We start from the raw sequence: 13,348 nt of genomic DNA, 5'->3' as shown, positions 1-13,348 counted from the left end.
GCTACCCACAGGTTTGGAGATCCTGGGCAAATCTCTTCACCTCCAGTTTCTCTCTTTTGTAAAATGGAGTATATTTTGAGGACTAAAGGAGAAAAAAAACAAATCTGTTATAAATTCAAAAGCACTTGGCCGAGCACTGGAGAATTCGAAATACTCACTATTATTAGCTGGATCCTAGGAAAAGCAAAGCCTGCCTTACATTTGAAGCCCATTACAGGGGAAAAAGTCTCCCTGGGTAGCGGGTGAGACCATGGTATTGACACAACAGTCCGCAAAATGCCTATTACATCGTGACTTGTTTGATAAACAAATGCTAGCGTACCTACCTCAACTTTTGACCAATTCCAGGAAACATGTTCTATATGGCATTCTCTCTTCTTGCTTAAATAAGTTGTCAAGTTGACAACTCATCAAAGCATCATGCGAGCAAATTTCCTTACTTGCCTACCCAAAGTCCCGAGTACAAATTATTTTAACTCGATTCCTTGAATTAAAGCTGGAAACCAGCTTGAAAGGGTTCCAAATTTGGCTCAACTGGTAAAGAATCTGCCTGCAGTGCAGAAGACCTGGGTTAAACTGGCCAGTTAAAATAAGGGTTTTACAGAAATGATTCCTGATGGAGAATAGGTGGCATTCCAGAAACTCCTAAAATTAACAGAACAAGGATCTATAATTTGAAAGTTGCATTGAATGTAACTGTATATGAGAGATGAGTAACTACTGTTTTCATAATACAAACTTAAGAAGAAGCAAGATAACATGTTTTTGACTGGTAAGGATTAAGAGGCTGGATATAACAGGCCTGGAAAGAGGTTTATCAGAATGGAGAAGAGGTATGAAATTTTTGTTTCTTAAAAAAGACCATGAGTTTATAAAGACTTCCCTGGCAGTCTAGTGTTTAAAACTCTGCACTTCCTTCCAGTGCAGGGGGTACGAGTTCAATCCCTGATCAGGAAGATCCTGCACGCCACATGATGTGATTAAAAAAAAAAAAAGACTGTGAGTTTTTAAAGATTAAGGAAAACTGCTTTACAGGAAAACTAACTGAAGGAAGATTCTGGCTGATTAGATGGGTAGCTGATTTTTTGCGAGGTGGCTTTCTGCAGAAGGGGCCGAACTATATCTGAACATTCTCAGAACAGCTCTATGAAAATTATTGGGCTAATTAATATTGAGATTATTGCATAATGCTACACAGTGTCCTTGCAGTGAGGTCTCAGAAGAGAAGTTTCTAGATCTCTGAGTGTCATTACAAGTTTTAAAAAAAATTCCCACTTTATATCCATTCCATGAACCATAGAAATGATTCTTTCCCGCTTCACATCAGCGGCTAAGAAGCTGAGAACCAAAGCGATGGATCTCCTCCAGCAGACAGCAGGCTCTTCTGACATGTCTTGTAGGTACTAACCTCACCTCCCATTTTATCCTTTTCTCCTCTCATGCTTATTTCAATACCAAATTCTTCAACTGTTTTGTATCATATCACACAGGGAAGTATCTTTATGAGCCACTATGCTCCAGATCCTTTCTGGAACACAAGAGGGTATAAATAAATCTAAAATGTGAAAAACGCTGTGACAGGGACTAGGGGATATCCAAGAATGAATTACAGGCTGGCGTTGTTTTCATGCCTTCAAAGAGCTAGCTGGAGAGCTGGACATACACAGGACAAACCACTCTGAGGACAGCGCACAACGTACTGAGGAGACAGCACCGAGAAGGAAGCACTGTGTACCCGAGAGCTTGGCGAACTAGACACACCCCTCTGTGAGCGGCCTGTGCATCTCTTAAGGTTGCACTTACGATCCTATGTGGGAAGATCTGTTTACACATTGCCCCAATTAAGGCACTGAGTTCCTGGCAGAGGAGGGACCTTGCCTCACTCATCTCTGTCTCCCCAGAGCCTGGCCCCAAAGCTGGCTCAATAAATGTCTCCTGAATAAGAAAGCTTTTAGTAAGTAGAGAAGTGAGCAGGCACTCCAGGCAGGGCGACCCAGCATAAACAAAGACTGGATGTCTATACAGTGAGACCAATGTCAAGGCTATGAGAACCTGGGGTCTGGTAAGAGCTGAGGTCAGAAAAACCCTGCGGGCCTGGGATGCTACAGGACCTAGAAGGCAATATCCTTGCTGTTTCTGATAACCTCAGCATATTCTAGTTCCTAACACTTTTTGGTTACACAGAATTCTTTCTATATCCAGATTCACCATAATTATGAGTGAAGGATTAAATTTGTTTTATTTCTGAAACTTCTCTGGTATTACTTGAGGTTATAAGGGAGAATAGGGACAGATATGCCTGGCCAGGAAACAGCCTGAGGAGCTGACAAAGGTCCATATAGTCAAAGATATGGTTTTTCCAGCAGTCACGTATGGATATGAGAGCAGGACCATAAAGAAGGCTAAGCGCTAAAGAATTGATGCTTTCTAACTGTGGTGCTGGAGAAGACTGCTGAGAGTCCCTTGGACTGCAAGGAGATCAAACCAGTCAATCCTAAAGGAAATTAGTCTTGAATATTCACTGGAAGGACTGATGCTGAAGCTGAAGCTCCAATACTCTGGCCAACTGATGTGAAGGGCCAACTCACTGGAAAAGATCCTGATGCTGGGAAAGATTGAAGGCAGGAGGAGAAGGGGATAAGAGATAATGAGATGGTTGGATGGCATCACTGACTCAATGGACTTGAGTTTGAGCAAACTCTGGGAGATTGTGAAGGACAGGGAAGCCTGGCGTGCTGCAGTCCATGGGGTTGTAAAAAGTAGGATATGACTGAGCAACTGAACAACAACCTGAGGAGCATCCCGAGGAAGGTGGACAATCCATTCAGCCAGCTAGAATTTCTGAAGCTCAACAGAGTGAAAAATGTCATAAGAAAGGTACCTTCAGAACCAGGGGGAGCTCCCACACCTGAGGGGTTATTAGCATTTGGCAACATCCTTATGCAAATGACCAAGAAATACAGTCAGGGATAACAGAGCCTTTATTCCAAGCCTAGGTGCTTTGAGAAGCGTGTGACTCCCTAAGAAAACTGACAAAAGCCAATACTTCTCCCACTGAGAAAGAGAACACAGGAAGAGACCAAGAACACGCAAACAAAATGAAGAAAACAGGATTAACATAAAATATTCTAGAAAGGGAACATGTCATTTTTAATAGAACCGTTGGGAGATAAAGTTTTTAGATTTAAATTTGGCAAGATCAAGACAATGTACTCACTAAATATCAGGCAAATACAAGTCACTTTCATGATTCATATGCTCCGATCCAGAATAACAGCACAACAGTGATGCTACCTTTAGTTACTGCTTCTGGTTCCAGTGCGTGATTATACGGAACACTTGGTATATGCTGCCGGATGCTACTGGGAAGACAGAGCGCAGTGTCTGTAAAACGGGGCTCTGGCACTGGAGGAACTTACAATCTGACAGGGAAACTTGAGTCCACAGCTACCAGGATACACAAATAGTATAAGGCTGCAAACACTGAATGACAGAGAAGGATAATTACGCTGTGAAAAAAGTGAGACTCGGATAAGCAGAAATGAGAGTATGAAATAAGTGAAAACACGGTGGGACAGCACAAGGTTGCTTCGTGTCAGCACAATTCAAAGTCTGAACTTCACACGCAGGGAATACGAGGGTAAACACAAAATCTGCAGTCTAAAAAGAGATGCTTCCTGAAGGTAAAGGGGTACAAAAATGAACTCACAGGTGGAAATTATCTAAAACAGGCACAGACCAGCACGTTATAGGAAAACTGGATGTAAAGTCACGCAAGCAAGTCATGAGTTATGTTTCTAGAGTCAAGGCATGGCAATGAGAATGGGATGGCACGGGTAAATGTCGGCTTTTAGATGACTAAATATGATGAGAAAATGACAAATCCAGGCACATATGCCTTCGAAGAGAAGTTGAAATGTGAAGGGGAAGCTTGGACGAATTACCATGAGCTTCGGTTTAGACAGGACAATCAGCTGGAAGAGTCTGTGGGAGCAGAAAGAACAGGACTGGAGCTGAGGCCAGGCGCCTGGAGCCCGCGCGTGGAGACTGCTGAGAGTGGGTGAGCGTGGCCAGCAGACAAGCCCAGCATCACACTCCCAGCTGGGGCTTTCTCAGCTCCTCTTCGACTCTCTTCACTCACAATGGTTAAATCCACCTTCCTTCCCACTAGCCCTGTAAAATCTCAAAGAGCTTATACTTCCCTGAAAATAATGAATCAAGCACCTCTGGCAGTTCTTACATCTCCAAAGAGCTTTTAAAAATACATCTACTGAGATTTCCCTGGTGGACCAGTGGTTAAGACTGCACTTCCAATGCGTGGGGCATGGGTGTGATCCCTGTTCAAGGAACCAGGATCCCACATTCCTTGTGGTGTGACCAAAAAACCACATTATATTTACTAATAAAATCTCCCAGTTTTAAGTCTTATGTTTTACCACTAAAATATAAAACCTGGGAACATGGTCCCTCATTCCACAAATAATGTTTTTTTTTTTTTTTTTTAATTTTTGGCTACTAGAGTGAGTTCAATATTTTTAAATGATCTGATTACTTTTCAGAGAAATTTAGCTGTTGCTTCAAACTATGGCATCCAGTAAAAGAGGAGAAACAGTAATTTTATAAGACTGGGTATGAAAATAAGCAAGTGAGGAAAATATAAACACTTCCCTCCCAGTAAGTGTAAAAGGAGGAGGAACCTGGATCACGGAGGATACAAGTACAAGCATGTTTACACTCTGGCAAGCTAGGATCACAAAGAACTTTGAGATCCCAACCTTTGCCAGCAGAACACACCACTTCTCCCCAGAGAAGTCTCAGAAAGGCTGGTACAAAAACAGCCAATTACTACTGGCTCACCAGTTAACCCCACCATCTTTAGGAAGAATGGAGTAAGCAGCAATTTTCTACCACACGTGGAGGTGGGGGGACATTTCAGCACTCTCCTTGGCTCATGAGAAAATAGAAATACTATGTAATCCTCAAAGACAGGTTCAAAGAAGCTCTGTTAGCAGTAATTTGCCAAGTTTCATGCTCTGTTGATATCTTTAAGCGTCTGTATGCAAAGTTTGAAGGCTAAAGCCTAGAGAATGGATTTAAGATGGCTGATTTAGGATGACATTAGAAGATTAATGTCCCTGTTCTCATTCCATTAGAATTAAAGTATGGGCTGATTTCCACCTCAGTTGAACAAATCACAAAAACCATTCATTTAGCCCACTATTTTGCAAAGTATTGAGATTTCACACTAATACAGAGAGAACAGAAAGGATTAAATCTTTTGTGCTTAAAACACATCAGTTACCACATACTCCCTATTTCCTTTACTGTCTCAGTATTAAAAAACAAAAAACAAAAAACTGGGTTTTGCCTTTATCACTTTAAACCTTGCCTTCTGTTAAGTCTGCATTAGAGAAAAGCAAAGCCAGGCACTTAGGAGAACAGATTCAGGCAAATTAAGAGTCTAAAGAAAACAAGTAGCACGCTTGCCCTCCAGCACCTTCTTCATGCCTCCCCCAGATGCTAAAACTCACTGCCACCCTGTAGAAAGGGCTGAGAACGTCTCAAGTACAGAACAGGTTATAAGTCTACAGGAAAGTGAGAGTCACTGAACCTCTCAGCAACCAGCTGGGCTAATACACATCTGAGCCACACCCTCGTGAAGAGTCAATTTTATGACTAAGAGATCCTACTTCTGCTTCACAAAAACAAAAACAAGCATACAAAAACCAATTGTCAGCATCAGGACAACCTTCTTGGCTGAAGAACTGTTCCCAGCAAAGCCTTTACCTCCCCAAGGGGCGCTAAGAACCAGCAAAGGAAAGCAAATTTCAAACGCTTTCCCGACAAACACAAGTCAGGGATAAGGGGTTTCGATATGCAAAGTCTTTTATTTAAAATTTTGAAAAGTTAAAGACTACGACCACCTCAGTATATGCCATTCCCATTAGAAAGAGGGATGGCAGTTTCAAACTCGGGCAGAGCTGTATTTTCATTTACAGAATTCTGTAGGCACTTTAGAAGTGAAGCTTGGCTTCAAAATACAAACACTGGGGGCTTTGGCTCAACCTTTTAATATAAAAAATTCACTGATGTACAAAAATGCGAAGTGTGACAGTGACAACATGTGAAAATCTGTGACGGAAAGTCCCCTCGAGTGCACGCAGCGGTGCGCACACCCGCCCACACGCACTCGCGTGGAAACATAAAGGAATGCAAACCAGCGCAGCCAGGAAGCGCCGACGTGCTCTCCACTCCACCAACCGCAGATCGGCAGCTACTCCCAACATTCAGGAACAGAGAGTACAGCATCTTCCAGGACAGCAAGGCAGACTTCTTACTCACGATGGACCAGCACAAATAAACCCAGCAAAAAGAGCACAGCATACTAGAAAACAAACACAGAAGCACAAGTCAGAGAAGCTTGGAAAAGCTCACAAAGCCTCAGTTAACCAACTGGAGTTTGGGACCATGATAAGTCACTAAATCATCCAACTGGCCTTTCATCTTTTAACTGTAATCCATTTAGTAGTTTCCAAAACTCATGAAACGCAAAGTATCAGATCTTACCTTAAATTTAGGATAGTCATTCATGAGGATCGTCACAATCCCAATATAAGGAACAAATCTAAACAAACAAACACACAAGAGATTGAGCATCACAGAACTTTCTAAGTAGCTATTATCATTTATGGAACATTCTCAGTTCTATCTTCCATTGAATACTGACTTTCAGCTGACAAAGTCCACTTGTATACACTGTTCTATTAGACTCTTTCAACAGCCCATGTGATAGGGAAGTTAGCGATATCACCATTTTATAGATGAGGAAACAGTTGCTCGTGCCCAAGGTACATGGTAGAACCAGTACCAGATCTGAGGTTTCTGACCTCTAGGTGGTGACCCTAATGCCACATGCTTATTCAGTGTCATGGGCTGGGCTTGTTGTTATAACCTTGGGAAAGCTGTCAGTCTAGCTGGGGAGACCAGGCAAACACAGCCAGAACTTTACAAGGCACTTCATGGTAAGTGTCCCCAAAGTGAGTGTGACAGCTCTATTATAGAACTTAAGATTTCACCACTCTCTCCTTTTATAACCATGTGTAATCTGGCCTGGGCTCTCTTAATCCTGAAACTTCATTTGGAATGGTCTAAATCCCCGGTAGCTCAGTTGGAAAAGAATCTGCCTGCAATGCGGGAGACCTGGGTTTGATCCCTGGGTTGGGAAGATCCGCTGAAGAAGGGAAACTATACGACTACTCACTCCGGTATTCTGGCCTGGAGAATTCCATGGACTACAGTCCATGGGGTCGCAAAGAGCAGGACATGACTGAGTAACTTTCACTTTCACTGTCTGCACAAGACCCGTCTCAGCACCTGTCTTCCTTTTCATCTCTGCAGCGTTTGACTTTTGATGACCAGAATCCTGCCCATGAAACCTTTCTCCTTGGCTTCTGTTAACACACCAGTCTCCTCCTCCACCTCCACCTCTCTCGGCTGCAACACCTGTTTTTTAATTTTTCACTAGTTCTTGCTTTCCTGTCATCCCTAAAGTTTATGCCCTCAAACTAGGTAAAAACCGCATATTAAATAATCTCATAGCACCTCATATATTTTCTCAGAAATCTTCATCATGAGTTTAATTACAGAATTAGTTGCCTAACTAGCTGGGCAGTTATCTGTCTTCCCTACTAGACACTAAGCTCTCCAGGGGCAAAAACAGTGCCAATCTGCTCCCCACTGTATCTTCAAGGCCAAACATGATATACACGGCACACAGTAGGCTTCCAGCAAAGACTGCCAGAATGAAGGTTGGGATGTCCTGGCCTCGTCTTTTCTCTTTCCCTGGGGAATCTCATCTCCTCCCAGGACTTCAATTCTCCCCTCAAAACAAAAGACTCTTCAACATAAAAATTTAGGGGCGAGAGAGATGTGGGAGGAAACAGCTGTTAGAAATGTACAACTTTCTTTTTCTTCTTCTGCTCCTGTTGGATTCCAGAGTGGACTGGGGATACCACCCTAGAGCTTGTCCTAGAGAAGGGAGGCTGATCTTTGCCCACTTCAAAGTATCTCAGGTATTTTTATTCAGGGCACTCACAACTGTTGCACACACCAAAGGTGCACAAACAGAAATGACCTCCTATGTAACACCTCCACCATCAAAGGCTCAGGCAGTCTTGGGAAACAGCAGCTTTGTCTGGGCTGCATTTTGCTTCCTTCTGAGAGCTCCTCTTACTTTCTGTTTCCTGTCCCCACCCCATCCTACCCCTCTCCCTCCTGGCAGCACTATCTAGACCCATCTCTCCTCCTCCCCAAACGCCCATTCCTGTAAGCTGATGCTTCTTAAAACCTACACTTCTGTGTGAGAATCACTTGGACAGCTTGTTATGATGCTCTGTCTTCCCAGGTTTACTGAGTCAGTGTACCTCCGGAAGATCAGGCCCAAATGACACTTCTGCACATTTAAGTACAAGAAGCACAGCTTTAGCCAGTGAGATGTATGGAACAGGTGTGTAGTGACAATAACTTCCTCTTTTAGGGCCCGTGCTTTAGTTTTGACCCCTGGCACCTCTAAGAACTGAACAGTCACTACAGAATTGACTTGCTAAAGCTCTAGGAGGGTAGATAAAGGTTTTTTATATTTTTAATACACATTTTTTCTTTTTAATGCAACAACTCTATTTCTTTTGTCTCATTTATAATATTTCATATAAGGAACAGTTTCCAGTCTTTCAGAAGAAAAATCATCTAATTTAAGAATATAAAGGCAAATGCCTTTCAATAAAATGAATATTAAAAGTAATAAAAGCATCTATGACTTCCATGAAAACAATTATCAGGCTGCTAATTCTGGCCTGATGAGCAATCAGCAGCCATTCTCATGGGTAGAGACTTTCACTGTCACCTCCATACAATGATATCTATGCTCAAAGAACCAGTGATTACACAGTCTACTTATAGGTTACCGGTGGAAATATTTTTTTCCCCTAAAGGTGGTTTTACCTTGCTTATCATAAGTGAAATAGAAGCAACCTGATCTTTAAAAGTAACAGAAGCAAAATATAAGGTTGCCAGAATATGACAGGCAGTCCAAAGTCAAATGAAAATTTCGTTATCTGTACCACTGATTCCCTCCATGGACAGACAAGAGCTGCTATCATCAGTCATCTTAAATTCAAATCATTTGCACTTTTTTCCTACTGAACTCAGATAAACTCTGCTGAAGCAGAGTTGATAATAAGCGGACGTTTAAAATAAGTTAAAAAAAAAAATGCCACTCACAAAGCCAACTTCAACACCGGCCAGTGTGGCAAGTTAACATCTAGAAGGCAGAGTATAGGTAAATACATAGTCCCAGGAGTTCTTGGTATCAAAGGTGCTGCTATGAAAGGAGCCTCAGAAGGAAAAAGAACTATGTGCTGATGTTTTGGGTGAAAATAATCTGTCAAATGTCAAGAGAGGTCTATGCCTGGGAAGTCTGGACCCTAGTAGCTGATTTAAGAAGGATCACTGTTTCCATCCCGGAATGATCTGTTTCAAGTTAAGTAAAAAGTACATTTTGAAAGCCTCCTCTATAAACCTGATTTCGGTCAAGAGAGCTCACTTACTCTGTTCCTTCCTTTATTTTTATTCTCTTTATCATTGTCAGTATTTTTCTATTTCCTGATCTTCTGCCGGGCTTTCTCCTTTTCTGTTGCTTTCTACCCTTCTGAAACTAACAGCTTCTCTTGTGTTTTCCAACTACCTGAAGTTAGAAAGAATCACCCCTATTCTTAGTAGGTTCAGTATTAGTTTCACTTTCTAAAATTGTTTTATTACATGCTACAACATGAATGAACCTTGAAAACGTTACACTAGGTGAAAGAAGCCAGACATAAAAGACCACATATTTAAAAACAAACAAACATATATTGTAAGATTCTGTTTATACAGCATGTCCAGAACAGGCACTCCATAGAGACAGAAAGTAAATGAGTGGCTGCCAGGGGCTGCGAGGAAAAGGGGACAAGGAGTGACTGCAAATGAATACCCAGTTTTCTTTTTGGGGTGTGGAAATGTTCTGGAATTAAATAGTGGTGATGGTTTTACAACTTTCTGAATATAATAAGACCCACTGTACTGTACACTTTAAAATGATAAATTTTATATCCCAATATATGTGAATTATAGCTCAATAAAAAATGTTTTAAACTTGTTTTTATTTAGTGCCTTAGGCTTCAGTGTGCAGCTGCTTTGAGAAAAAAAAAAAAATAGTTCCAAGGTTGGGTATGGTCTGACTCTGAAATGTAGTTTAGCGTTTTATAAACACGGTTTCCACAAAAGGAGGCCATGTGCCCCACTATGTGTCAGGGTTAAGTGGTGACAGGATCAATAGAAAGTGAATCTGTACACTTGAGGCTGTGCTCCTGCTGCTCACGCGCCAGGTGCTTACCCTTCAGGGAAGGTTACTTAATCCAGAGAGTTCCACACTGTAACATTTTTTAAATTAAAAGCAAGAAAAAGGTCTGTAACTTTCAATGTTGGGATTTTAGATATGACACTGTATACAGTTAGGGATTAAAAAAAGAAAAATTCTTCAGAATGACAAGCTACTTGAGAAAAAGAAAGCCTGGTTTCTCCACCTTTTCATGGGATGATGCATTTTTTCACCCCAAAGTGAAAAACGTGAGAGTGAGCAGACAGAGCAGCATGAACACCTGAGACTCAAGATCTAGATAAGGGACACTCTGCCATACCGGTAAGAGGATAAATACAACTAGAGCACAACAGCCAGAGCTTTAAAATATGCTCATGTTTCAGCAGGTTACTCCACTTCTAAAAATTTACTGTGAAAAAAGCAAGGGCAGAGCCACTGAGACACGTAAGAGGGATATTCCTCATTAACATTGCTCACAATTTTAAAACAGAAAACAATTGAAGGCATCCGACAAATAGGAGGTTGGCTAAATAAAAATGTGGTCTTTCCACATAGTGGAGTAGCATTTGACTTTGATGATATGAAAATGATGATATGGAAATAAGTCTTTTGATTTGTAGATACTAGCAATATTGGGGGATAAAAAAAGAGGTTATAAGCAGTGTGACCATTCTTTCCCCATACACAAACTGTGTTTATGTCTGTATACACACTTACATATTAAGATCTGCATCTTTATACATAAAGATTAAAAGAACATGAACCAAAAACTTACATATTTATGGAGGGAGTGAAAAGGAGAGAAGGGACTTTGCTTTTTGATGTCTGTTATTTCTTTGTGTTTCTATAAGAATCTGTACATTTGCAATTAAAGGAAAAGCAAAAAGACTCAAAGAAGTTGATATTACCAGCACTTTGAGAATAGAAAGAAATGGGGACTATGCCTTTTCCGAAGCCCTGATGTATCTAATTTGAATCACAAAAGTATGTTTGGCTCCATTCTAGGAAATCAAGTTCCCTTAACTTGAGGCGTACACAAAATCCAGCTCTGCTGAAGACAAAACATATCGGTGCGTTTTCTGACCCATTGTCTTTAGCCCCAAACAGAACATCTCTTACACTGTTACTTCTACTTAACAACTTGAAATTATTTCTTTACAGGAACACGGTTCATCAGTTCCACTGTTGGCTCATGTGACCACTGAATCCACCGCGTCTGTTCTAGGTTAGAAGGAGCCGATGTCCAGACAGTGGAGCAGAGTACCACAGGCATCTAAATAGTGAGGACAAGGGCGGCCCGTCTCAAGAGTCATACCAGTAATCTGGGGGTGATGGTTAAAACAGTGGGTTCTGGAGTCAGCTAGCCACTTTTAGTACCAGTGTGATCTTAGATAAGCAACCTCACACGTCTGTTTCCTCATCTGTAGAATGGAAATATTAGGGTTGTTCTGAGGTTAAAATGAGGTAATTCGTGTCAAGAAAGCACTTAGGATGAGTCTCTGGCACATAGTAAGCCCTAGTAAATGTGAGTTATTGTTAATACTATTAATAACATGAAGGTAGTAATAATCCCATACTTCCTCATACCAATAACTTACAATTCCTGTCCTCCACTCATCTGTTCTCCTGATAAAATCTGAAATAAACAGGCTTAATAAAACTTTAAAATTTCATTTGACCTCAGTAATTTCACAACTAGAAATAAAACAGTGTGGAATACATTATTGTGATGAAATTAATCTAGATGAACACTTAGAGTTGCTGACTCAGTAAATACTTACAAAACATGAGTTTTAAGAAGGAGGATTAATATCACCCTGGATCCCTAGAGCCTAGCACAGAATAGACATCAGAGTACATGGGAGGTGCACAAAAACATTTCATAAATGAATTAAACAAATGAATTTTTTAAACCATCACTCTAATTCATCCTCACCACTAATATTCTGTTCTTTTTCAGCAGTCCACATTCTCCCCTCTGGAGCAGTAGAAGTTACAAATGTGTTTTAAGAAGCATACGTTTTCAAAAGACACAAGATGATTTGACCAAAACAGGACCAAACCATTATATTCAATTGTGTATGATCAGCCAATACAAACGAGACAGCCAATGTGTCAAAAATCTCCCCTCTCTACTTACCCCCTTGCTCTTCCCACGACATCTTTTTTCTCTAACCAATGTTGTCCTTGTTTATAGAGGCCTCGGTCATCAACTGCATTATTATCTCCTTTGGTTAAAAACTTGATATGTCCATTTTGCCTTAAAAGAGTAAGGGAAACCCAAGCCATCAAATACCTTCATGCCATTTGAAAGTACAAAATTTGCTCATGATAACTGAAAATTCCTATGGAACTGTGGTATTTTATCTTCATTCCCAATATCAAAATAATTATTTAGCCAAAAGATGTTCACAGCTGTGTTGTTCATAACAGGAAAAAACTGAAAACAAGCTAAAAGGCTAACAGGAGTTGAAATCCATACAAGCATTAAGGATAATGATATAGAAGAACATTTAATGACATTAGAAGAGCATACAAATTTTATTAAGTGAAAAAATATTACAAAATAGCATGTACAGAATAATTTTTTATATTTTTATTTTTATAATAAAATAAACACAAACCACCAACTTTCTGGAAATACCAACAGCAAAGGAAAACATTAAACTATCCTACAGGATATAATCTGCAAAATGAAGACAATGGGAAAATGCAGAATGACCCAGTTTCTTTAACCGATAAATCGCAAGAAACAAAGAAAGTTGGAGAAGAAATTTACAGATTAAATAAAAGACATAAAGCTATATTAACCAAATGCAACTGAGGACGTCCTTTAAATCTGGTTTCAAACAAGCTGCTGAAAACAGTTAAGACACAATTGGAAATGTGAACAAAGATTGGAAACTTAATAATACAAAGAAACATTTGTTAATT

General features: G+C 40.5%; 1 protein-coding gene across 2 annotated transcripts in view; it reads right to left on the bottom strand.

Moving 5' to 3' along the window:
• Positions 1–5,861: 5,861 nt before the first annotated feature.
• The window catches only part of SEC11A (SEC11 homolog A, signal peptidase complex subunit), a 32,497-nt gene continuing 25,010 nt past the window's right edge, over positions 5,862–13,348 (bottom strand). For both annotated transcript variants that reach the window (XM_040257539.1, XM_040257538.1), the window contains exons 4-6: positions 12,555–12,674; positions 6,568–6,625; positions 5,862–6,385 (exon numbers count right to left, since the gene is read on the bottom strand). In XM_040257539.1, the coding sequence (XP_040113473.1) occupies positions 6,335–6,385; positions 6,568–6,625; positions 12,555–12,674 (229 nt within the window). In that variant the 3' untranslated portion in view covers positions 5,862–6,334. The remainder of the gene's footprint in view (positions 6,386–6,567; positions 6,626–12,554; positions 12,675–13,348) is intronic.

This window comes from Oryx dammah, unplaced genomic scaffold (assembly GCF_014754425.2).
Source record: "Oryx dammah isolate SB20612 unplaced genomic scaffold, SCBI_Odam_1.1 HiC_scaffold_16, whole genome shotgun sequence".
Classification (NCBI taxonomy): domain Eukaryota; kingdom Metazoa; phylum Chordata; class Mammalia; order Artiodactyla; family Bovidae; genus Oryx; species Oryx dammah.
This window is presented reverse-complemented; position numbering and strand designations above follow the sequence as displayed.